The sequence below is a fragment of the Euwallacea similis genome, chromosome 5 (assembly GCF_039881205.1).
Source record: "Euwallacea similis isolate ESF13 chromosome 5, ESF131.1, whole genome shotgun sequence".
In the NCBI taxonomy this organism is placed as follows: Eukaryota; Metazoa; Arthropoda; class Insecta; order Coleoptera; family Curculionidae; genus Euwallacea; species Euwallacea similis.
The window spans coordinates 5,036,958-5,063,672 of NC_089613.1; the positions used below are offsets into that span (position 1 = coordinate 5,036,958).

At 35.5% G+C, this 26,715-nt stretch overlaps 3 protein-coding genes across 4 annotated transcripts; all 3 read right to left on the minus strand.

The window, feature by feature from the left end:
* Nucleotides 1-101: 101 nt before the first annotated feature.
* On the minus strand, nt 102-8,383 carry wts (serine/threonine-protein kinase warts). The gene is made up of 17 exons (XM_066390757.1): nt 8,132-8,383; nt 7,590-7,774; nt 6,586-6,765; nt 6,299-6,528; nt 6,001-6,235; nt 5,383-5,785; nt 5,109-5,324; nt 4,603-4,815; nt 4,015-4,154; nt 3,776-3,962; nt 3,499-3,722; nt 3,263-3,441; nt 3,026-3,204; nt 2,555-2,838; nt 2,331-2,495; nt 2,103-2,281; nt 102-1,902 (listed from the first exon to the last, which is right to left on the minus strand). The coding sequence occupies exons 2-17, from the start codon at nt 7,677-7,679 to the stop codon at nt 1,815-1,817; spliced, it is 3,192 nt and encodes a 1,063-aa protein (XP_066246854.1). The 5' UTR covers nt 7,680-7,774; nt 8,132-8,383; the 3' UTR covers nt 102-1,814.
* Nucleotides 8,384-10,011: 1,628 nt separating this feature from the next.
* LOC136409136 (zinc finger protein pita-like) lies at nt 10,012-18,501 on the minus strand. 2 transcript variants are annotated; one of them, XM_066390461.1, is made up of 14 exons: nt 18,156-18,501; nt 17,393-17,503; nt 16,695-16,937; nt 16,498-16,581; nt 16,166-16,299; nt 15,682-15,940; nt 15,484-15,624; nt 15,065-15,240; nt 14,632-14,815; nt 14,336-14,527; nt 13,571-13,840; nt 13,289-13,502; nt 13,041-13,234; nt 10,012-10,131 (listed from the first exon to the last, which is right to left on the minus strand). In XM_066390461.1, the coding sequence occupies exons 1-14, from the start codon at nt 18,300-18,302 to the stop codon at nt 10,114-10,116; spliced, it is 2,367 nt and encodes a 788-aa protein (XP_066246558.1). In that variant the 5' UTR covers nt 18,303-18,501; the 3' UTR covers nt 10,012-10,113. The 2 variants fall into 2 exon arrangements, with proteins under 2 accessions (XP_066246558.1, XP_066246559.1); XM_066390462.1 differs by having other exon boundaries at nt 14,408-14,527; nt 18,156-18,498.
* A 566-nt stretch (nt 18,502-19,067) lies between these two features.
* LOC136408966 (beta-1,3-glucan-binding protein-like) lies at nt 19,068-22,009 on the minus strand. The gene is made up of 9 exons (XM_066390213.1): nt 21,406-22,009; nt 21,215-21,345; nt 21,055-21,163; nt 20,770-20,996; nt 20,280-20,422; nt 19,866-20,032; nt 19,593-19,814; nt 19,393-19,538; nt 19,068-19,336 (listed from the first exon to the last, which is right to left on the minus strand). Exons 1-9 carry the CDS (start codon nt 21,533-21,535, stop codon nt 19,142-19,144), a joined length of 1,470 nt encoding a protein of 489 aa, XP_066246310.1. The 5' UTR covers nt 21,536-22,009; the 3' UTR covers nt 19,068-19,141.
* Between the last annotated feature and the right edge of the window lie 4,706 nt (nt 22,010-26,715).

Here is a 26,715-nt window from a genome sequence, read left to right on the forward strand (position 1 = left end):
GCTGAAGATGAAGTCACGGCGATAAAATATTTAGTTTAAATTCAATATTACAATAAATTAATACACTCTTTAACGAAGAAAGCAACAAAAACCTCTACACATTTGCAATTTTCAAAAAATATATTTATTTACACACATTTACATAAATTTCAAACTAAATATTAGTAAATATAATCAGCACTGTGCATCTTTTCTCATGAAGGAACCAAAATAATGTAAAAAAACAACGTCATTTTTAAAATTAAAATGAGTACCTACAGCATATTATTTGATAGACTAGAAAAATCATAATCTAAATTACGCGATATAATGAACATCTAGATTAATATTGTTTTAAAGAAATAAAAATAATAAAACGAAAAACGGGATATTCTAAAAAAAATAACAAATAAATATCTTAACCGACATGTCAGAGAGCCTGGACAGAAGGCGCACGCTTTGTTACCCTGTGAGAGTAATTAAGGGCGTTCTTGTCCTGTCGCATCCCTTAAATAAATGAGCAAAATATAATAATCAATATTATTCTCTAAAATATATCCTAACACAGCATTTTTTTAAATAAGTTAATATTAAAAACTATAACATAATAATAACTATATTCTTGTTACGTTATATTTGTGGTTCTCCTCCTTCTGAATAATTCAATTTTAAGGCAGTGGGATCCGTCCATATAAAGGCAACCAAATGTACATTCATATTATATTATTGTCATATACCAATAAAAACCACAAATATGCACTTATTAACACGTTTTCTTTCATTATAGAAGGTGTCTCAAATTAACTACGAAAAGAAAATTGGTTAAATTAATTTTTAAAACTTTAATATTGGGACACCCCCATAAAATTATATCTATGAATTGATATTAACAACAAATTTTCGACAAATCTTTAGTTTGCTTTCTACACGTTCTGCAAATTTCCTTTCTTCAAGTTCATCATTACCTATAGGTTGATTCCACTATAGCTCCCTGTATATATCATGTATAAGAATCCCCAAATGATGTCAAAATGCTAAATCACTAATTGGGACCTTCCAACATGACAACATCTCATGTTTGGTAAACATATGCAAACATAAGTGAATAATTCTGACATTAAATTTAACATAAAGTGTTATTTGAGATTATGATTTGATTGTAACTTTTTTCGGTTTGTGTACATATCGCAGCGCCCTCAACGATAGCCAAATTTCTGAATGTGGCCCCATGACCAATGTCACTGCAGTGCCCCGATTCTATGACATATGAGGCGAAGTTGATTAGTTAAAGAACGTTATTTTGATTGGAAAAAAAATCATTTTTACTCTCACATGTTCCTAGAGAATCAGGCCTCTATATGATATTCCTAGACGGTGTTCAATTGCGAATTCAAAACAACCGTTGACAGGAATGACCCTGTTAGTTGCCAAACAAAGAAATAATTTTTAACGCTTTTTCAGCTTTCAGCGACCATATTGAATACCGATTTTGAGAGCATTTCGGAATATTATACTCGTCTTCGCCTTGAGGGGTGCCACCAATAAACCGCTATTAGATTCTGTGTCAAAAACGTGTTCGTATTCGAATATTGCTAATAAAATACTAGAATAAATTAGATTGAGAGAAACAAACTTCCTCGTCAAATCCAACGGCGGTAATGCTCGCTTCCCCTCGACCTTATAACTAGAAGGCACTTCAAATTTGTATTACTTTCGACTAACGAGGAAGCGAATATTCCTCCCACCCGCCCACCGGGGTTCGGACACAGCCAAATCGACACCACTAAACATACGAGAACTTCGGGGGGTTCCAACCTCCTCAGCAACGAATATGGTCACACATAAACGGGACCCCCTTGGTTCTCGTTATCGTCCAAGTTGATTTTGTTGAAGGTCGCTACGCCTCCATCGTCAAAGAAACGTCTGTAACCATAATATTTTCAGATCTGCATATAACTAAACCAAAGCAAATACTAGCTGATACATTAGAAATCCCATGACATGTACTTTTTGGACCTTGTGCCATCTGCCAACGATACCATCCTTCTTGGTTTACAAATATATTACCCCTATATCCGGAGCATTCTAGGGTTTCAGCTAGTATTTTCTTTGCCTAAACTTACCTGAAGGTGAATTCGAAGAAGCCGTGAAACAACTTCGATTTATCGGCGGCATCCTCCGAGTTGGACGAATCAATGGAGGTACTGTTGCGCAATCGGTCTGGGTCAATAGGGTCAAAATTCGACGTGTCGGTCGGATAGTCAATGCGCGGTTTATAAGGCGCAGGCTGCCGCCTCAACCCCTTCAAAAACAAGTTAAAATTTACTTTAAAAAAAAACGAGAAAAATCACCTTTTCGAAATCAATCTCCTTGAAAAACGGGTGGTTTTTGATCTCGTTCGCATTCTTGCCCAGTCGCTTGTCAGAGCTGCAGCACAACTTTAGGATAAGGTCGGTGGCTTCTGAAGTGAGATTGGCTTGTTTGGGAATCTGCAGTGTGGTCTCCCAATTGATTACCTAATTGAAACAAACACCCGGTCAATTCTCTCGAATTCTCTAGAAGATAACATTTCAACCTTATACTGTGTCTCCGCGGGAGTGTTAGCGAGAAACGGGGGCTGTCCTACTAGCATCTCGTACAAGATGACACCGACGCTCCACCAATCGCACACGTGCGTATACCCTGTCCGTTGCAAGACCTCTGGTGCGATATAGTTAGGCGTGCCCACCAGAGAGTGGGCCAGACAGCGGTGTTCCCGCCGTCTCCGCCTTTCTAACGGCTTCAACGATTTGCCACTGCACTTGCATTCCTCGTTCCAATCGTCGATGGGGTCCATCGAGTCTTGTCGGCTGTGGTCGCCTGTTTAATCAAATTTATATTAGAACAAAAAAACATTCGAAAATAAACATAAAACAATAATGTTTACATTCTTTTTTCTCATCCTGGAATAATTCATTAAAACTATTAGATTAATTTAAAGTGCAACAGCTTAACAAAAATTATTTAAAACCTTCAACCCCGACATAATTCAATGAAAAATATTTACCATTCGGCTGATAATACTTCGAATTGTGCGTCCACCTGAAGCCTGTACACAAACCGAAATCTGTCAGCTTAATATGTCCGTCTTTGTCTATGAGAATATTGTCCGGTTTGATGTCGCGATGGATAAAACCCATTTTGTGGACGCTATCCACTGCGCATGTTAATTCGGCTATATAAAACCTGCAAATTTAAACCTCGACTTAATATTAACACCATATATAATTACGAATTTCAGTACCTCGCTAAACTCTCCTCGAAAATGCCTAACTTGATTAACAGTGACATCAAATCTCCCCCAGGGATATAATCCATGACAAAGTATAAAATATCGCTGTCCTGAAAGGAATAGTAGAGCTTCACTACCCACTCGTTATCTGCTTCAGCCAGAATATCACGCTCCGCTTTCACATGGGCCACCTAAAAATTTCATGTTATCGCACATTTCAGCAAACATTATAGTAACGGAAAACGCACTTGATTTCGCTTCAAAACGTCCGCTTTCCTCAGGGTTTTCATGGCGTAAAGGTGATGAGTGTCTATTTTGCGCACCAGAGTGACTTCTCCGAAGGCCCCTACCCCGATCGGCTTAATGGTCACAAACATGCTTTTGTCCATTTTAGCCCGCTTCAATCGGATATAGTTCGATTCTTTTTGAGAGAGCATCTTGCGCATCTCTTGCTGCGCCTCCGAGCTCAACCCTAAACAACCAAAATGACTAAACTAGGGCGGTTTAAGCACGACTTTTAATTACCGATTTTCATCATTTCTTTCTCGAGTTGCATCTTCCTGTACACCCTCTGGCGGTAAGATTTTATCACGTTCTCGATATGTTGTTCCATGAAGAACTTGAAGGCCTGCGGTGAGTAGTTTTTGACCTTGCCGTCTCGTCTTTCCTCTTCCTTTTCTTTGCTAATTTTTTTCCTCTCCGGGATGGGAGACTGCGAATTTGTCTCATGTATAAAATGGTCAATTTCCTATGGGTTAACTCACTTGATGTTTAATTTTGGCATACGGAGGCAACTGAGGGGGCACTTCGCCAGAGTTCTTGCTACCGTTACTCTCTCCCGACGAATTACCGTTCATAATGACGTGATTGTTGTTATTAAGGTTAGATTTTACGGAAGAAGATGCTGAAAGAGAAGAAACCATTCTATAATCATACTTTGAATATAATTCAGCATGCAATTATTTTAACTTAATAAAATTAAAAAAGCTTGAATAATATATTCTCTATTCCAAGGGGAAAACAAGGTAAAAAATGAGAAAAGTTTGTACGGGTTTTCCCTTAGCTTAACAAAGTCTTCAAATATGAAAATATAGAATATATAATTATTGTCTAGATCTTTCACCATTTAATTGGCTTCATAATTCCTATAATTGTGGAGATCCCACTACATGGGAGGTCCATTTTGGGACACACTGAATCTTATTCACAGAACATATAGTAAAAAGTTCTATGAAACAAAATGTTTTTGTAGTTTATATTGTGAAAGATAAAAAATATTTTCATCATTTCTCAAGAATAACATAACCCGGAAAATCAACTCTCTCTTTAGAATCAACGACACGAAGACTTACCAGTGGGTGGCAATGGAGGCGCCCCATTATCCGGATACAAATTCCGTCCATCGCCGGAACTAGTCGACAGCGGACTGTCCGCTCTGCAACACTCGTTAGTGCCGCCCATTGCGGGAGAATACTTCCGCTGTAATGACGGATGCCCGTGACTCGACGCGCTATACCCCGTTTGACCGTCGTCCGAGTAGGGTGGAGGCGGCAACGGCGGATGAACTACAGTCAAATAATTTATAAAATTAAGTACTTAGTATAGTACTATTAAGTACTAAGAATATACATCGTAGAATTGTAAGAGAGCACCTACAAAGTGACCTAAAATATTTTACTGTCTTGTTTGCAGTGACACGACAGGTGTTGGCAACTACAGTAACTTATAGTAATTCAACAAAAAATCTTTCATTTTCGCATATTTTTCACATTATAACAAGAATTCCTTAATATGCAGCTGCTTAAAGTAGCAGTTCACCCAACGCCTGTAATTTGAATACAGTCACATGTAAACTTACCTCTTTGGGCTTTGGCCTTGGCTTGCATAGAACTGGCGTAGCTGGGCGGTTCTGACGTCGGAATTATGACCGGCGATCCAGAACTACTGCCCAGCGCTCCGGGAAGCGGAGCCGCCGGTTTGCCGGAAGCGCCGGTCCCATTGGTGTAGGCCATTTGTTGTATTGAGGCCGTATAGGAGGGCGGAGGTGCCGATGTGGCAGGTGGCGTTGAAAGTCCTGAAACCAGTAAAAATAACTTTAATTATGAAAAATATTAATTCATGTTTTTTTTTACCGCTAGCAGTGGCCGGTATAGATGGCGCAGTCGCCGTCTGTAGGACCGGCTTCTGCACTTGCGTACTCCTGACGGAGATCATGATGGGTGGCTGCGAAACGGTCTGTCGCGCACTAATCGCCTGAAGGGGTGTCGGACGTGAAATCGAGGCGGACGTACTAGAGGACACTGGTACCGGACTGGGGGAACCCGCGGACGTTGAACCCGAATAAATCCCAGACGAGGGGCTCTTCCGGAAATCTTGAGTGGGACTCTGTCGATTCTGGATAGAGGCTGAATAACTAGGAGGCGGTGGAGGCCCTGCTCCGATCAACGGATACGGTGGCGGCGGTTCCGACGAACTGACAGTCGATGGGGAATATAGACTCAACGCCTGCATTTGTTGGGTGAGTTGTTGCTGGACCTTTGGAGCAAAAACCATAATTCCAAATCATTAATACTAGATAAGCAAAAGCAATATAATAAAAGAGTAATAAAAGAAGTGCCTTGTAGCGATTAGTCGCAGTACTATATCTATTGACTGCGGATTTAGATGTTCCACCTCAATGGCATATTGCAGCGTCTAAAGTCACTCATGTATAACCTTTTCTTATTAATGTGCTTAACAATATTCCTCACCTGAGGATTGTTCTGCACTACCATCGGTTGCCTGCTACCCGCGCCACCCCCTCCCACGGGGCTGGTCCCCCTCTGCGAGGGCACCCCGTAACACCCACCCGGCGGATTCATGCGCTTAATCATTTGTTGCACGTTGTTCGGCTGGTATGCTGGAGGAGCGTGATGAGGCGGTGGAGGAGGCGGAGTAATCCTGGGAGGGGGTGGCGGAGGAGGTTCAGCAAAGCTGGGCGAATACCTGAGAAAAACACCCACCATCATTAGTTACTGCTGCCAGAACGTATGAGAACGCAAAACTTACCTGGATCCGTGGATGTCGGCCATTCGGGGGCTGTCGCTACGCGAACTTCCGGCCCCCGAATCCAGGGCCGGACTGCCTCGTGGATGCACCAACTCCCTCTCGATACTGGGTTTTCTGATCAGCTTCGTGTACCCAGTATTTTTGCCGGAATCCGAAAACTGTTTCCCCAGATAGTCTAAGGCCAGATCGACGCGTCCGTTGGACAGCTGAAGGGCTCGCAGCGACGATTCCTGCGCAATTCCATACGTTTCAAAGTGAATCTCAATATAATGAGAGTTGAAACAAACCTCTGAATACCCGAGACTGAGCAGTTGCGTCAAGCCATGGCGCAGTTGAAGGTTGGAATCTCCGTTGGAAGTCGAGCTGAGGGAGCTGACACCACTAGTTTGAGAAAAACTGGATATTGTGCTGGCCGCACTAGATCCCACAGTCTCACTGCCGCTTTTTGCAAAAGGCCTCAGAGAATTCTGGAATTAGATGTGTTGTCACAATCTTGAGTTTAACTTTAGATGGAGTTTAAACTGAAGGTATACAACTGGGTTTCAGGTCTAGCTGTATACCTATAATTGAAATCTGCAGCAAGTAATTTTGTTACGTAATTTTTTCAAAACTTTTAGATTTTCACTTGCGATCTGTTATGAATGATTGACTTTATTTATATATTTCAGTATAAGCATAAGATTTTTACAGCACCTATGGCTATCAGAGGTATGGAAAAGCTTTGGCTTTTAGAGTTTTCTCTCTTCAAAAAGGAATCTATGCAATTTATGTCGGACCTGTTGTTTACGGCAAACTGCAGGGATGTCTTTGTGATACTTGTAATAGTGACCTTATATGCAGTAATATTTTGAGTTGTATGCTACACATAAACATTTATGAAACCAAATTTATAAACACAATCTTCAACCAGTACACTATAGACTAAGTGAGTAATAGTATAACGGTAAAATTTTATAATAAAATCCCTAACCTCATTCTGCTAGAAAACTTTGAAATACTATTAAAACCCATCTAATTAAGTTGTATCCACATAATATGAATGAATAAAGCAGCAAATTTTAACATGACTGAAAGCTTGAGTCCCAGTTTTTAATATTATGATCATTGTATTGTTAGCATATCAAAGTTTTATCTGTGCTTTTCATGCTGTCCTATGTTATAGTAGCAACTTTTATTTAAAATATATTTTAGTAAATATTGTAATGTTCTAAAATTTACTTGCAACTTGTGTTAATTTTTTTTGCAGCAGTCATGAAGTAGTTTTACTGTAATTTTTTTTTTAAAGACTCACCTGAATCTCCTCCATGGCTTTTTGGTGGTAGCCTGGAGACCGGGCTGAAGTGTTCGGATTCATGTCTACAAGCTGAGGCGCCTGGCCCATACTCAGTGAACAGCTAAATCTTTACATCTTGCTCAGTGTCACTCATTCTACATTGCTACAGTTTTCTTTGCCTTGGCCAATGCAGCCAGAATATACTGGGAACAAAAGAATCATATCTGAAGAAAATACTGCTGAATAAATTGTCGAGTATCATGAATGGGACCCATTTCATTTAAAGGAATGCTGTGTATGTATGTTGAATGTGTCAAAGAAAAATTAATGTCTTGCAAAAAAAGTTATCTTTGAAGATCCAGAATTGAGTGATATGTGCCAAAATAATAGTAATATGCCTATTTAAAGCCAACTGGAGAGTCATGAATCCACCATAGCCTAAGGTCGCCTTCCCCAGGCTTTAATACCTGGATAATCCAATGGAAAAACAGAAGAACGTAAAGTGATAATTCCTGTGATCACTGCTAAATATACAATCGCGTTCTGGCAATGTTAATTACCTTAGGAAATGCGAAAATAAATTAGATTCTGCTAGTTGGGAGATTGACAGATTTTGGTGTCAAACCTTCGGAGGACGGACACTTTATCACTATAACGTTGGTCACTAAAGGCACTATTGGTGACTTCCGCGAATCCCGGTTAGTCCGTGTAGCTTGACCGGGTGAATAATTCCATTTTACCAGGTTTAAATTAAAGAAAAATTAAACTGAAAACAAAGAAAACTCCTCAATATTTAGATGTCAGCCATTTTATATTTTATACAGTGTCAAATTCCGTATACTGCCAACATCACGGAACAATTTCTTGATCAATCTTTGCCTATCAATCCTACGTCCTACTCAATTCTCTAACAAAATTCAGACCTGATTAAAGTATGATTATGGTTCCTTGAATAATACAGTCCAAATTGTAATGAGAAAACTATATAAGAGAATCGAAGCTCAAAAATATATTTACAAATAATATCTAGTTTCCGTTTCTGTGGTTGATTACCCTGGGTGTCAGAAGAAGGCAACATTCCAAACCATTGGCGTATCAATACGTGTGTAAAAGGAGATTTCCGGCGGTAAACCAAAGACGTAGTTAAAATTTTATGTATTTTTTTGTTTAGTTTTAAAACCAAAAAAAACATTTACTATTATTTTGAAAATACCACAGCTCCTGACTTCAATACTCTGTAGAACTCTTACCACCAAAATGGAAAATTCAAAATGAAACCTATGTGAACATCTCCAAAAAATTAAAATCGATTTAAAATCTAATAGACTTCTTTATCTTCTTACGAAACCGGGTTTAAGATCTCTTGGAAATCCTGATTTTCATTTTCTTTCAATAGAAAAATATAGTGAAATCACAAACATGTTTACTTTAAAAATTTGCTTCTACTGAAAAAAATATTGTTGATGCTACTGGATGGTTCAAGTAAAGACACTCTCACAGATAGCGATTGTCCGAAAAACATTTTTTTTCAATAATTGTTTAAAGAATTAGCCACACGTTACACACAACAGAAAAGTTGTTAAAAGCAGGGCGAAACGTTTTAACCAGAATTAATATCATACACATTTTGAACCAATGCTTTTCTCTGATCCAAATTAAAGACGGTATGAATGCATATAGTTAATAGTGCTAAATTACTATTTGCTAAGTTTTATAACTTTAATTATAGTAGAATGGAAATTAGCATAGGACCATAATTTTAACACCTAAAATCTATGCTGCACGTTAAAAAAAACAACGTATGTTTGACCTTATTGACGCACATATGTAACTCATTCCATGAAAAAACCAATTTTTCCTAACAGGGCCCATTTAACCGTATCAGCCCTCATAAAGAAAATAATAGAAACCAGGACACTACATTGATTCTAATAACAATTACAAACAAAATTCAATTTAATCTAACTAAAATCTACTTTAGACGATTTTAGATATGATTCTTATAGGAACATATAACTGATGTCAAACGAAAACTGACTCATCTTAATGGATCGTGAAATTAACTACATGCAGTTAATACTAATAAAACCAATCAAAATTTAAAAAAAATCATATTAAACGTTCTTTGACACGAATCTTACTTAGTAGAAGATTTTTTTCTTAACGTAAAATAGATATTCATTTACTAACAATCTCTCTTCCTCTCTACCGAGTCCAATTTCAAAAAACCCTTTTATAACTGGTAGCAGATTGTTTCTTTTTATCTTTTAAAATGCTAATTATAAAAAAAATATACTCAAATATCGGTTTAATAACTTCTGTTTTAACCTACCTTCGATGTAGGCTAACTCTTGATATAGCCAAATGAACCAAATAGCTCTAAGAGTGAGGTAGATTTGATTTTTATGTCTTTGAAATTCTTTATTCATTAAAAAACAATACATGTTTTCCAAATCTTGAATTTATTTGCTGCTGAATTCTGTATGTTCGCATTTCAACCAATTCAATCAAGCGCCTATTTAATTTACGTTACAGATTACAATTAAGTGTCAAAAGGGTCCTCTAAAACAAGTAGCAGGTGGGCTGTTATACGCCACACCCCAAAATTCCACTTGATTCAACTCAAATTTTCTAAATCCCCAGGTACCCAACTAGCCCCCAATCACCGCCAAAAACCTACCGCACTAATCTTTTCGTCTCACCCAATGTCACCCAATGGATCTTGTAGCACGTGTGGCCAGAAATTTCATTATTAATTTAGTAAGGAAACTGTAATGCCGAGAAGTTAATATTTTAACCGTAAGATTGCGCGATCATGTTGAAAAAGAATTAAAGTTGTGAAGTTTATATATTATTTATTTTTAATGACTGTATTATTAATTAAAAATTGTATATTTAAATGTTTAATTATTATTATTTTATTAGCATTCTTCCAAAAAAAAACACACAGTTATATAATTATATTATGTAATCTTTTAATGTTATGTGCAATGTGCAAAACATTTTAAATTCTTAGTTTGCCCTTTTGTTGTACATATTTGATGTTTAGTTACATACAAACACATTTGTGGTTTGATTTTTAAATTTTTAATTATTTCCTCAACTTGTTTTTTGGTTAAATTACCATTTTGATATTTATCATTTAAATTGTATATAAATTTATCAGGTGCCTGTTCATTGTCTGTTATAGCGTTAAACAATTCAGAGTCATGTTTCACTGGTTGATGATTATTATTTGATTGTTTCGATGATTGGCTCAATAGCTCACTTTGTTCACTTTTTGTTATCTCTTTGTTACTGTTAGCTTTTAGCATCCGAAGGAAGCCTTCGGCTTCCGTTTCATTACAATCACATTGTGTTTGCGCTTCAGTATTGGTACTAGTGCGCATTTGTTGCATTTGAGTAGTAGCGTTTTCAAGCTCCTCTTTCAACTTAGTTACAGGATCTTTTAGTCCATGTTTATATATTTATATTTACATACATGTTTATATATCATATATTTATATATTGGTTTGATTTGATTATAAATTCGTAACACATTCGCTCTAGAAGTGTTATACTTACGGCCTATTTCTGTTATAGAATGCTTTTCGTACTCAACTAGTTCGTAAATTTTAAATTTTTGCTCAGAATTCATTTTAATATTTATTTATTAATATTAAAATAAAATTTTTATAAAATTAATAGAACACTGACAATATAATCGTGTAACGTAAGTGTAACAGTTATAATTCACTTTAAAACATTAAATTTCCTCTTTTAGAGTATTTTTTAGTACATCGTGATGAAAACTTACATTTGAAACAACAGTTACGTAACATATCGTTCCTTCTGAGGTTCCCGTTGGAGCAGTAACACTTTGTTAAAATCCACATGAAGAATAATTTTGTTTTTGAGACCAGAGGTGTTAACAGGCTGGCGAGACAAATATACACAGTAAATTGTATGACCATTATTGAATAAAACAGGAGTGTACAGAGGAACTGTATTACCAAGTCCTAACACTTTTTTGAAATTGTTACTATACATATAAGCAATAGCGTATTTTTTATTTTCGAAATCTAAGTCAAGAAATTCTTCCGGATAATGCTTGCTGTTAATTTCAAAGTGATCAACATGATCAAATAAGTTATTATTTTTTAATTGATCGTTAGTCTTATCTGTTTGGAAAGCTACGAATGCAAATACCGGATTATCTATATTCCTATAAATGTTCGTGGATATCTAAATGTAGTGTTTTTCCCGATACATTTTTGTGCTGTATACATTGCCAACTTTTAAATACGTATTGGTAGGGACTTGTAGTCAATTGATTGATAATTTCAACTTTAGCGTTATTGTCGTACTCTAGAATTGATACTCTTAATAAAAATTCCGTAATTACAATTTTTCCTGGATGAGGTAATGTACCATCGACCTTTTTACTTTTCCACCTGTATAACGCTTCGTTGTCATTATTTCTCGTAAATGTTATTTCAAAACCACCTTTATAGATAGGAATATTCACGTCTGAAAAAATCCCAAATCTAAATCACCTAATTTGCCAACAACTGAAAAATTTCCTCCACCACTGAATCTCGAGATCAAACCTGGATTCAAAAGATATCCGTTCGTAGTAATTACATTTTTTAAACTTTCATCTGCAATTTGAGCACCAGAAAACGATACTGTTCCTACAATTTCGGGGAACTCTATCTCGTCTAACAGTTTATCATGTTTCTGTCCCTGCCATTTAAAATACATTGTGCAAGTGCTGATCAAAGTCCACGTCGGTGGACAGCATTTTGTGGCACCAATTTAAAAAGCATGTAAACGAAGATACACGAAGCAAAACTGTCCCGGCACCCAAGGTCGAATCGAGTTTGCAAAGTGAAATTCGTTTATAAGTTTTCGATTTCAATTGCGAATCGTAGAATAAAACTGGAACGTTTTTCTCGTACATTTTCGATCCTGCATAGGTTCGCGCTTAGCGTACACTGTTACATTTGATTACATTCAGTTGCCTACATTAGAGTAATAACATTTCTACGGGCGCAAAGCGCCCTATATTAGGAAACGGAAGCCGAAGTCTTCCTATAGACACAGGGCGCTTCGCGCTGTGTCCATTCTTCGAGTCCGTTTTAACGGGTACAAAACGCCTTATAGCATGCCGAAGGCATCTCTATAACAAAAGATGCACCTAAACGTCTTCCTCCCACTCGTCATATGTTGTGCAAAGTAACTTTTTTGGGGAAATAAAACAAATTTTCGGAATAAATTTCTTTAATTTTCCCCAGGTAGGTACCTAGAGATTTGAGAAGGTGTTTTATGCCTTTGTTTAAAAGTTTTCCCAATGGATTGGGTAAGACGAAAAGATTAATGCGGCGGGTTTTTGGTGGTGATTGGGGGCTAGGTAGGTACCTGGGGATTTAGAAAATTTGAGTTGGATCAAGTGGAATTTTGAGGTGTGGGGTATAACAGCCCACCTACTACTAAAACATCTTCTGAGGCAACGTTCGTTGCATGCGAGAATTTTCGATCATACTGCTTAACTTGAGGTTTTTGTCGTTTGCGACACATCAAGTTCTCAATATCCTTCTGCTGGACTGGTTTGAATCTTGCGTTTAGCATAGGCTGACCTGGACTGTTCATAAAAACTTTGCCGTTTTTAACTTCCAAAATGCCTGAAAAATTAAGACTTAAAGACTACAAAAGGACACTTTCATTAGAAAACGTACCCATCTTCGCCATTTCCTTCATTTCGTCCTTACTAATGATGAATTTTTGAACTTTAACTACTCGATCTCCGGGTTTCGTCATAGATGCTTTTTTTTCCGTAGAAACTTGCATCGATGCGGAATCTGAGGGCTCCGTTATTTCTTCCAAAGCGGCAGTTTGTTGCCCTCGGACCTCCGGCAATTTTCGTTTAATCGGCCCCTTTCGTTCGTACATCTAAAAATTAGTAAATACGCTATAAATCGACCTTTTTTTTATCGTTTTTATTAAGTAAAGTATCGTACTTTTGTGCCTTCTGATCTATAAACAGGCTTTATCTCACTCTCGGTAGCAGAAACTGATGCGTCAACATCTGCAGTCTCACTTGATTCGTCCTCTTTGGACTTGAAAAAATAGCATAAACCGCTATTATCTTCGTTTTTACGCTTAACAGAGTTTGGGGTAGAAGGAGACTCTGAGACATCTGCGTGGCAATCCAAAAAACGGTCCGATTTTTCCTTACCCGGGCGCACCAATTCAGGATTGTCGAAGTCACGGATGCTATACGATGTCATCTGACAGGGGAAATAAGATGATTTGATACGTGAAAAAAATGTTGAAAATTATTTTAGCAACCCATATTTAACAAACAGTGAAGTAGCAACGTTGGATGGATTGGCGATTTGATCAGCGGATCTGCCAATTTTGAGCTGCCGATTTCAATTATCTCCACGACAGCTTATTCCAAAATGGTAACAAATATAAATAAATCTAGCGGGGTCTTGGTGTTTAGATATTAAAATGTCTTTACTTTTTCATGTAATTGCACAATTGCTATTTCAGCTATGATGTTTGCAAATGTGCCGCCATTTTTGCTTGTAAGAGTATCTATTACGCTTTTAGAACAAGCCGTCATGGTGCCCATGGGTAGCTGATACCGGGTGGTCAAACTGCTTTTCCATTCAATGTTACTGCTTTACTGCTTGTTAAATTTGATATAGTTTGCTATGCTAATAAACAAATTGACACAGATAAGGCGAACATCGTAAAAAAATTTACATCTGACAGACCTTGAGGATCTTGTCGATGTCGAAAGTGTTAAAAGATTTGTCAGAGGCAGAAAACATTTCAGTTAAGCTCACATGAGAGATCTCCCCCTCCTCATCCGCATCTTCCTGATTAGACTCAAAAGCCATTCTTACCGACCCCTCGTCGTCTTCAAAAGCAGTTACATAATCGTCTTTCTGGGTTTCGGAAATAACCTAACAACAAATTAAATGTATTAAACAAAAATCTAGTCTTGGATCTATTTGGGATTTTTTCAAAACGAGAAAACTTGGAAAAAGAGATTTTAAAGTATACTTACCTCTTGTTCAATCTGATCCTCGTATTCCATTTCCGCATGCTTAACTTCGTGCTCTATTAATTGCTTTTCTGTATCGAAACTGTAGTCGCATTTCTCACATGGAAAAGGCAGGCCTTGCAAGTGCGTTGTGATATGATCACGGACCATTGCAGAGTCTTCGAACGAAGTGTTGCAAATAACGCAGCTGAAAATTGATTTGTTTTATGTGTCTTAAACATGATTCCTACACTAACAATAGGCAAATCAAAAAAATAAATTCCTGCTTTGAGCGATTGAAAACCGATCTATGTACGGTCAAAAAACACCAAAAACTTCATTATTAACGTTCCAAAACCAAAATTAAGAAAAACTCAAGAATTCCTCACTTATAAAGCACAAAAAAATCGAAAATTCTAATTATCAACGTTTGGAGCTCCCTCAAAAATGGACTTACCGTAAATTCACCATGCTGTGAATGACACTGTGATTTATTAAGCTGTCTTTTCTCCTGAATGACATGCTGCATAAATCACACTTGTGCTGCCCAACTGTTTCTGCCGATTCCTGCTTATAGTGACTGCGCATGTGTCTGGTAAGGTGATGGCTCAGCAAAAAAGTACGCCCGCATACCTAAATCAAATTAGTGGGCGCTAAAAAAGATAGCTAATTCTCATGAATCTTAATTCGCATATGGGCAATATCACTATTAAAAAGGTATTTTACAAAATCTTAAAACTTGGAAAGATGATTTTTAAATTTAAGAAAATACTGGCATCTCAGTGACATATTCAACAGTTCTCTAAATTGAATAAACTACAAAAACTGTCTTAAATTCGAAAAATTTGCATCCGAGTGACGTTACGTCTAACTTACTTTACACGGGTAAGGCCTCAATCCCGCGTGAGTGGTCACGTGTCTAGTAAGGCGAATAGGAGTGTTGAAACTGGCGCTGCAATAGTTGCACTTATGAGCCTTCTCTCCTTCGTGTTCCGATGTCATGTGTCTTTCCAAGCCCTAAATAAATTAAGAATTTATTTTTACCTTTTAATGATTTTTTTTTGAGAATTTTACCTGTTTAAAAACGAAATTCTTCGTACACAAAGTGCAAGGAAATGGCCGAGACTTCAAATGCCTTTTGATGTGGTCGTGAAGATCCGCTTTCGTGACGAAACTTTTATCGCATTGCCAGCACAAGAACCTCGCAGCATCAGTATGAATCGTTTCATGGCGCCTCAAAACAGATTCTCTGGAGAATCTTTTTTCGCACACAGAGCACTCATACGGCTTTTCATTTGAGTGAACTTTGAGGTGATTTGCTAGGTCGTATTTACTGTAAAACCATTTATTTTATTTTACCTTTTGTATTGGCTAAAGTTTCGCATATAATATGCATATCCATCCATGATGAGCAATTGTGAATCATGACTTATTTAAACACCTAGTGATTGTTTTATTTCGAAGATATTTTTCATGAAAATGAGCCTATGCTCTGCCTTTATTTTATCATTTTAGGGTTAAATTATTATAGCGTTTTCTTTTATTGGAAATCTCTTACCTGAAAAATTTATTGTTACACTCTGAACAGGCGAAGTTCTTCTCTCTTTGATGACTGTTTATGTGTAAATCCAAAAGTTGCTGCAGTGGGAATGTTTTGTCGCAAAACTCACAAGAGAATATGTCTGTTTCAACCTATCAGATAAATGAAGGAATAAGCATCTAACGTGGTTTTATGCGGGGAATATTTTTGATGTCGCTATAGATATTGTGTAAATTAAGTAGAAAATACTTTGTTCTACAATTAAGTGCAAAGCATACACTTTCCAAAAGATTAATTATATTTTAAATCTTATTTCACCTTTGGTTATTATGTTAAATCAAAATTCTTACCTGCTCAACTTCTGTCTGATCTTCATCTTTTGATTCCTCAGTGGCAACGTGACTATCTTCTTGTTCAGAATCTTGAGAAATGTCCTAAACATGAATCAAGTGAGAAAATAAATTTTAATAATTCATTAATTCAATATTAAATATATATTTATATAATAATTTTCCCTAAATATTAAAAATAACAATACTATCCGCACCTGAAAATTGTCAGGGTCATCTGTTTCTGAAATGCACAGAGTGATAACCTCAGTTCCATCATTTAATTTTGCTCTCTTAACGTCTATAGAGTGGTCATCTAGATTATCATTGTCATCTTCTTTTGTTTTTTCGATAACTGACACTTTGTCCTTGCTTCTGTCATCTTGTGTGTGGCGAACAATCACTTTGCGAGCCACTGGCTGAATTTCAGGCTTTACCAATTCTCCTGACTGGAGATAATTCTAAGAACCATAAAAAAATTCATATAAGTCAACTTAATGATTATAACTACTGTTTTAGAAAATATGGCGCCATATTGATTATTCAATATGACTGCTGAGTTACATATAAGGTCTCTATCAACATCAAAGTAATATAATTTCACATAGCAGCCATATTCTACATTTGTTATCCAAATGGCAATTAATTTTATAACTAAATGCATTTTAGTGATTTTTTGGAAAAGTGAAAATGTTTTTAATCATGTGTCCACAAATTGATTCGCTTTAAACTTGTTTTCTGTTTATCCTAATGGTAAAGTTAAAGTGTTAAAAGACAATTATGTTAAAATTGTAATGGTAACCAAACCATAGTGGTGTCTGATAGCACCAAAATGCATCTATTGATTATCAATTTTTGAATTACTTTATGTCAATATAAAGGATTTTCTTATTCACTGAGAGATGGTAGTACCTACCTTGAAGGCGTCGTCAACTTTTCGGCAGTTGCTCTTAAATACATATGACTTAATTGTCTGTAGTTTGCAGTCACTACAAATTAGCTGAGGAAATCCATCACTAGGAAAAACCTAAAACCAATGTTTGACCACTGTTAACAAGCTTACAATGATGTAGATGGCTAGCAGTAAATGAATTGGTATTATATTAATCATCACATACCACCTATGGTATAGTGCTATATTCTGTTTTTTTAAAACACCAGATCAAGTAGTTATCAATGAAATATAAGATACATATTTAGTTTGCAAAAAAATATGGAATATGAAAGAAAAGATTTACACCTCTAAAGATTTGTATCACATGAAAATTATATCTACTAATGAAATATTTTTAAAATGCAAGTTTGGTTGTAAGTGAAGTAAAGTACATGTAGGACTAACCAATATGTTAAAAGACAGATTACTTGTATGCTATAACTATTGAAAGTTTGTTTATTTTCTTAAAGAGCAATGGAAATTGAAATTGAGATGTTTAAAGCATATAGAATGTTACAAATTCAAATATGATGTTCAGGGACAGTGCAAAAAAAATTGTAGAAAATGAAAACTTCTTTCAATTTGGTCAATGTACTTTTTTGAATTTATTTGAAGATATATTTAACTTTCTTCTTGATAATTCTTTGCAGGCATCTCTTATTATTACTCAATTACCATTACCCTAATACAATTTGAGATTAGGTCTTAGCTAAAACTATAAAATTACAATTCACTTCTCACCTACCTCTATAGATACACAACTCATGATTTGCACGGGTAAAGGGACAGTTTTCTCGTCCTTTTGATAAATACTTGTAAGTTCACTTTCATTACTGTTAAAGCAGAATCTGCAGATTTTCATTTTTTGCAGAACTCCTCTTCTCTTCTCCATGATGATTTTATTTTTTCCTGGTAAACGCAGAGAAAAATGGTTTAAATCCGAAAGCGGTAGAACGATTTGAAGCTATCCTTAAGAAATATGAATAAAGGTAGGAATAATAATGTGATTACTTAAATTAATAAAACTCAAATTATTTAATAGTTAAACTCCAGAACAAAAAGCACAAACAACCAGAAACTGTTTAGGGCCGTCAGCTCTCACTAATGTCAGGAAGGACTGTCATAATTCAGTTAGTAAGGTCAGTGCACTCTTACTTCACTTAGGGTGTTTAGAGTAACTTGTATGTGTCCACCTCTATATCGATATCGACACAAAGTCGAGTCGTTTTTTGTCTCTTTCTAACGGTGAAGTTTGAAATTATAAAAAATTCAATTTCAATTTTAGGAAGCGAGGAATATTATGATTTTCCGTAAATTGGATGTGGGAAGTTTCGGAGTTGTATGAAAGTTCAAGTAAAGAACTTCCTGGTCTTGGAAGTTAGCAGTTTTTAATTTTTTCAAACCCAATTGGTAAGGACTTTCCTGATTTAAATTTTTCGACTGAGGAAATTTACGTTTTTCAGAGCACTGGAAGTTTGAATACCTAAAATTTTCCATGAATGCTTTACATTCTGGATCAATTGATGAGGATCCAGAACTTCGATATTAACTTGCACGTCAATATAGTTTTCTCTGGTCAATAATTGGGGCAGACTCTATGAATTTTCTCATTTAAGTATGTTATTTTTTTGTAGTATTTAAGTAAGTATTAAGTAAGTAAGTATTAAGTATTTAATTTGAAAGTTCGTATAAAAAATCACAACTAATATCAAATGGTAATCTCAGGTTCATCTACTCGTCCAAGGCCCAGACTTTCACGTATTCAACCTCCAGCTGGGCCTCTCTTCCCCATGTGGTCCCCCACGAGTTTCTCGCCTTGTAAAAGTTCTTTTGGCTTAACGGTTGATTATTGACCCAAGGCTTAGTGTTGTCTGGTCTGTCGTCGAAGTTGTGGCCGCCAGCTCCAACGCCAATTACTATGTTCATCTACAATTCAAAGAGTTTTGAATTACTATAGATAATATAATCACACCACTAAGTACTTCTTTGTCAAATGGAGCCATTTTGCTCCCTTGTTTCCATCGTTCGCTGTTTTTCAATTGCAAATTAGTAGCTAAACTCGAGAATCCCCCTTCAGGGGGGAAAACTGATCCGAAAACTGTATTGTCTACACTCAGACTAATACTATCTGAAAACCAGTTTATTAGAAACTCAAGTACCTGGACGTGTAAAACTGTTTTACCGGGCTTCCATAAGACAGAAAAGTTATGGTAATCATCAGTCCACGACTGATACTTGTCAATAGACTTCATAGCGTATTTTCTAGCAGCCGGACTGTCACCCAACACCAATCCTCCTTGCAATTTTTTGTTGGTGTCTTCATTTCCACCCAAAAACGCTATTCTAATTTGGCCAGATTCGTAACCAGAACCATATTCTCCGCTTTCCGGATTAAGGAATATTTCTGAAGAGAAAAAAAGGATTATTTTGATTCGTTATTTGATCAGGAACTCACCTGGATACAACCAATCTCCTTTCGGTAGCTTCGCCCTTATGTCAATTTTCCCGTACTTAAAGAAAAATTTCCCTTTGGTGGTTAATTGTGATGACATCACAGGGGGGATGATGTGCCACCCAGCGGCATTTTGGAAGCATTCAACTGATGATTTGACTCCAGTACATCTGAAATTTGCAGAAATATCAGAAAAAAATTCGGAAAAAGACCCCGGTCGTTTAAGAGCGAAAGAAAGAGTTTGGCTTTTTCAGTTCGAAAAGCGAACCTTGTCCAGGTTCTATCAGGGAATGAAACCACTGGAACAAAAGGGCAAGTGGTTTAATCCGGCCCACGTTTTGTGGATTAATTATAATTCAGTGCGTCTAGCATCAGCAGAATTTTTTCATTTACAATAATTACTACTTATTCTCTTACTTTTCCCCTAAATCTAACCCTTCCGGTCTGGTAACGAATCCTTCTCCGTAAATTGAATCGGTTAGAACAGGTTTAATGACCAGTCGGCCATTATAGGTTGATAAAGTTTGGGGATTGTCTTCATATACAACGAATTCATAGTCCTACAAAAAAGTGTTTGTGCTTAAATCGAACACACTGTATACTTCAACAAAAGCGGGTTGTCAAAAATCTATAAAAAGTCGTTAGACATGTTTCTTTAGGACGATAATATATCGGAGGGAAGGTGCTACCCCTGTTTTCCCACAATTTTTTAAATTAAAATTTTAGTTTTTTATGGGTCAATTTATTCAAATTCTTTTTTTAACTTATACGTATGTCGGCCAGTCACAATTTCCCGTTCAAGCTCCACTTTGCAACCAAGTGCCATCGTGGACTATATTATTGAAAAAGAAATTTGATTATTTTTTCCAGAATTTGCAAAACTCCTTTATATAGGTATACTACTTACAGGTCCCGCAGCGAATTGTCTTTGGACAGTCCATAACTTGTTCTTATTTTCCAGGAAATTTTCAAAATTACTGTCAAATACAAGCTTTCTTTTGCAGCTATTTTTACCCCTAACCGTGGTAACTGAAGGTTGGCACTCATTTAATGGAGCCCTTGTTACTACAGGAGGAATGGAAGATGAAGTAGTGCTGGTTATGGTTGGTTTGCTGCCAGGTTTGGGAAGAAGCTCTGGGAATAAATGATGGGTGCAAAGTAAGTTTTTGTATATTGAAACGGTCATAAATACCTTTAATCTCGAAGACTTGATCATCTTTTGGATAACCCAGCTTCCTCTCGCCGTCGAAATAATCCACATAGGTCCAATAATATAAAATATCTCCAATCTTCAATTTGGCCTACAAATGCAAGAGTAATAGCGATTTTTTTATCATCTAAGAACTACACACCTGAGAGTCATAAAAAGTCCATTTTCCATCTTTTGCTTTGAGAATATCTCTGGAAAACCTACCTGCTTCTCTACCATTCATCTCTTCGTTGATTTTTCCATGAAAAGCGAACAGTTTTATCCCTTCTTGGTCTAGATGGTTCAAATGATGCATTCTGCATGGTTTAAATTATCCAAATTGATCGGTATTACCTGGTATGGATACCCTCAACCCCCTTGGAGAAAAGGCCTCAACTGTGGCATCTGGAACTTCAAAATCCTGCCCTTTAACCCCATACTGAGCACAAACAAGCCACAAACACACACAAAACAATTTACACATCTTTCTACGTCCACTTTTAATTGACCACTGAACTGAACCAACCTGTTTGGGTTCTCAATGTTAAAGCAAATAAAGATTATTAACACATTCCAAGAAGAAATTTATTATTTCTTGAATGGCGATGTTGTTAAAACTAGTCGATGATAACGAAAATAAACTATTCTGGGAGATTCTGTTGGTTGAATCTTTCGATAAGAGTAAACAGTAATTACAGACGATGTTTGTCGAATTGGGAATTACTGTTGCGAACGATTAAACGTGCTAATTGTTATGTAAGTTTTGTTCGTATCTGCCAAATCTTTAGGTTTAACAGTATATCAGTGTCTTATGGGAAAATCCCGTAACTATTAAATCAGAGATATTTATTTCAAAATCTTACATGAGATTGAATTATGAGTAAACTCAGTGTCGTATCACCTTGGTATTAAAATAAATAAATCGAACTGTGCCACTGATTTTTATGCAATTTAGAAACTGGCAGTTTTTTTTTACAAACTAGGAGAGATTCAAGGTAAAACCACAGTGGCATGACAGAAAGATCGGAAGGCAGATAATACTTTTAAGCTCGACTTTTAGTTACTTACCAAAAAACTAATTCCAACTGCTTTTTTTATTTTTTTATCAAGATACGCCACTGCATTCAATACAACTTAGAATATTAATATTTCCATTTCCTGATTAAAAAAAAAGAATGCCTTGAGTAGTGAGCAGTGTCATATAGTCTGGATATTTGAAAGGAGAGAGGGACATTAAATTCTCTATAAGCTGTTTGAAAAATAAAATCGCCCTAAATTGTGGAGCTACACTATTTTACACGATGCAATTAGAAGCTTAAAATATGGCTCGCAAACTTAAAACTTTTTAAGATTATCATCATGGAATAGCTAAGTTAAGCTAAACTATTGTTTTGGCAATTATTAGAAGCTTAGTTTCCTTCATAAATGAAAAATGTTAAGAGCCTTTAAGTATGGAGCAGGGTCGTATTTTGTGGGGACGTAAAATGGCGCTCTAATTGCAGATTTAAATTTTTGTTTACAATTCAGTTATTGAAGAAACAATGTACTCCCTCTGTCCCATATTATGGTATACATTTCTGTTTTTATTTTGTCCCAATTTATGGTATAGAAAACAAATTAATTCATTTTTTTTACATTACTAAATATTTTTTATAAGTACATAATTTATATTTACAAAATAGGTTTTCTTGTTAGGTTATTCGAAATTTCGGGTTATGCCAAGAGCTTCTTCATTACATATTATTGACACTAGTAAGTGTTCTTCACGGCGAAGTTTTTCATTATTTATGTGTTTAATTTTGTAATTATTGTCTCCCCCAATCATCAAAGTAGATTCCATACATTTTTGAAGAGTCAAGAAAACATTATTTAATTCGTCTCTACTTTTAATGCATTTAAAGCATTTAGCACACATTCCATTAATTCGTCGATAGTTTTTGGGGATTCTTGATGCTGGGGCGATTGAATCGAATTGAGGAAATCAAGATCCAAAACATTAAGTCTGGACTATTTAGTGGCTGTGATTGAAACTAAATGTTCCATCCATCTTTTGATCCTTCAGCCAGTAGAACTTCATCATTATCACGTGCATGTGGTTTGGCGTTGTCTTGTTGAATATACAGTGTGACCCACTTAAGAGCGGGACACCCCTGTAAAATTTTTATTTGTGGTTCGATTTTGATCATTTTTTTATATGTTGTAGGGCATCAAAAACTCTATTTTGTGACAAGTTCTTGTTACGCTCGCTTAAAATCTAAGGTCTACTTTGCCCCTTTCTTATGACGAAATTTTAAGAAAAGACATTAGGGAATTTTTTATTTTAAATTTAGCTTCAGTAATAACTTTAGAATTATTCAAAATGGCTGTATTTCAAATTTCGTTAAAAAATGTTTATCCATAAAAAAGTTGTAGAGCAATCCAATTTTAAATTTATTGAACCATCTGGATGTAATAATTTTTGGTCAAGTTGGCTGAGTACGGATCCAATAAACATAGTTAAGTCACTTGTTTTATCCTTGTCATTAAATACAATGCAATTGTCTTTTTGTAAATAAATAAACCAGTTCTTGGTGGTTTAGAAGAAAATTTAACTGTTTTTGATTGAAGAAAAAGTTCAGATATGAATAATCAATTAACTTTAAGGGAAAAAATTGAAATAGTGCGTCTTTCTGGTGACAATGACAGAAGTGTAAGGGAAGTGACTAGAATATTTAACACAAGATATCCTAATCGACGTCCGATTACTAAAAGTACAGTGAATCGAATAAATCGTACATTTAATGAAACTGGAGCCGTTGATAGATATTTGTTAAAAAACAACCGTCCTGGAAATAGAAATGAAGGTGATACAGAAATCGCAATTTTAAATTATTTTACTAATAACCCACATGCTACATTAAGAATAGCAAGTTTAGATTTAAATGTACCGAGGGAAAAGATTCGTCGATGCCTGAAAAAGAATAAAATTAAGCCATTTAAACCAAAATTTCTGCATACTTTGGAGGAAGGAGACAAGAACAGAAGATTGGAATTTTGTTTGTGGGCGCAAGGGGAGTATCAAGATAACAACAATTTTCTAAAATGTATTCTATTTAGTGACGAAGCTACATTTACTACTAACGGGATAGTTTCTTCACAGAATTGTAGATTTTGGTCTCATGAAAATCCACGCTGGATTAACAACTGCAAAAGTCAATATTCCCAAAAAGTAAATGTTTGGTGTGGAATAATCTATGACAAACTTATCGGTCCATTTTTTCTTGAGGGCAATATGAATTCTGCAAGTTTTTTAGAACTATTGAGAAATGAATTATCCAATGCGATTGACAATCTTCCACTATTATACACAAGTAACATGTACTTTCAACTTGATGGAAGTCCTATACATAACGCGAAAATTGTTCGGCAGTGGCTAAATACAAACTTTCCCAATCAATGGATCGGACGGAATAGTCCATTAATACAATGGCCACCCAGATCACCGGACCTGACCCCTTTAGATTTCTTTTTGTGGGGTACTCTTGGGCAAAAAGTATATAAAAACCGCCCCAGAAATAGAGAAGAACTATGCATAAGGTTGAGACGCGCCTGTGAAGAAATTACTCCCTTATCTCTCAGAAAAGTAATGAGTAATACTAGAAGAAGATACGAGAAATGTATCCAGTTGAACGGTAGCTTAATCGAAGCAAGTGTTTTTTAAAATGAATTAAATCTCTTTTCGTTACAATTTTTTTTTCACATTGAATCATTAATTAATTTAAATTAAATAAAATTTAATTGTTCTACAACTTTTTTATGGATAAACATTTTTTAACGAAATTTGAAATACAGCCATTTTGAATAATTCTAAAGTTATTACTGAAGCTAAATTTAAAATAAAAAATTCCCTAATGTCTTTTCTTAAAATTTCGTCATAAGAAAGGGGCAAAGTAGACCTTAGATTTTAAGCGAGCGTAACAAGAACTTGTCACAAAATAGAGTTTTTGATGCCCTACAACATATAAAAAAATGATCAAAATCGAACCACAAATAAAAATTTTACAGGGGTGTCCCGCTCTTAAGTGGGTCACACTGTATATGGGTTTTAGTTTATGTCTCATTGGAAACTTAGATCTAATAGCTGGTAAAATATTTTCAACAATCATTTTTTTACATTCAACAGCGTTGATGGATTTAATATGATTGGTCATTAACGATTCTTTTTTTCGGTTCTTGCTGTTTCGTTTGGCCGGTTTTTGATAAACAAAGGGCCTAATTCCGACCTTTCCGTCAAAGTACTGTTTTTTAGCATAATCAAAACGCGGTCTGGCCACTGCAGCCATGAACAGCTAATTTGTTTTGTTCTGTTAGCAATGGTTTCACTGTTGATGTTATTCGCTTCAACTGTGTGCCTTCTTTAAATATGTGAAAAAGAGTTGATCTTGGAATGTCTGATGAAAAAGATAAACTACGGATTGTATTGCGACAATTAAACGGGATATCCCGGATCTTGTTCAAATTTTCCGAGTAATTTTTGCGTTTTCGACCACATTTTCCTTTTTTTTAGACGAAACATCTATACAAAGAGATCTCTTTTCATATTGTTCTTTAGCCCTTTGCTAAATATGGGACACATTTAATCGAGTAACGTTAAATTTGGTTGCAGCTTCGTTAATAGCACCGCTGCTCAGTTTGTTCCATACTTTATGCTGCAATAAAAATTGTAAAATTCCATTGTGTTCACAAGTCAGCTGCTTGGTTTTTCGATCTCTTCTAACATATTCACCACTATTTTGATTTATTGTATCTTCCATATTTTTTTCTTAACCAGTATGGTTTTGATTTTATGTCTTTGCACTTTTTTAAACTAATTATGACAAACTGTCAAAATTTCTTTTGAGCACAGTCTGTTATTTAAATATTAAGTATAGTATTGTTTTTCAGGATGGAATAATTAAAACCCGATAAGTTTATTAAACTTTAATAATCAAAGAATTAAAAAAATTATACCTTAATTTGGGACAGAGAGAGTACTGTTTTTCGTCAAGTTATGCCACTGATTTTGATAGAATTAAAAACTTAAAATATCCTTTATAAATGCAGAAATGCATCAGGTCCTGAACATGGTTCAGGCCGTATCATTCGAGAATTTATAAGGTATAAATTCAGATTACAATTTTTAGTTTATTATTTAGTTACTTAAGAAATAAAAGGTTTTTTGCCAAACTATCACTGATTAGCTACAATTAAAAATTTTATTGTACTGAAGGCAAGTGTAAGTCCAATTAATAGTCTGTAAAATTCACTACTGAATTACATAACAAACAATGGTGTACCATGCCCGGGAACAGAAACTTCACAGTAGGTGTCTAAGTTTATTTGGTTACATCAAATTTTGCTGTATTTTTTTTTCACATTCTAATAGATATAGATGAATGAATTTTGATATATTTAAAGTTTTATATGTTCTCAATAATTTATAAAATTCATGGTTGAATTATTTTATGAATTGCTGTGTACGACGCTCGGGAAAAGAAGCGTCACAACTGATGTCCAAAATTTGTTAAGTATATTCATACTTTCCGAACTAATATCTCTGAAATAAATAGATATAAATTAAGTAAATTTGGCTCAATGAAAGCTCCATAGGCTCAATAATCTGCAAAACTAGCCAATGAATGACAT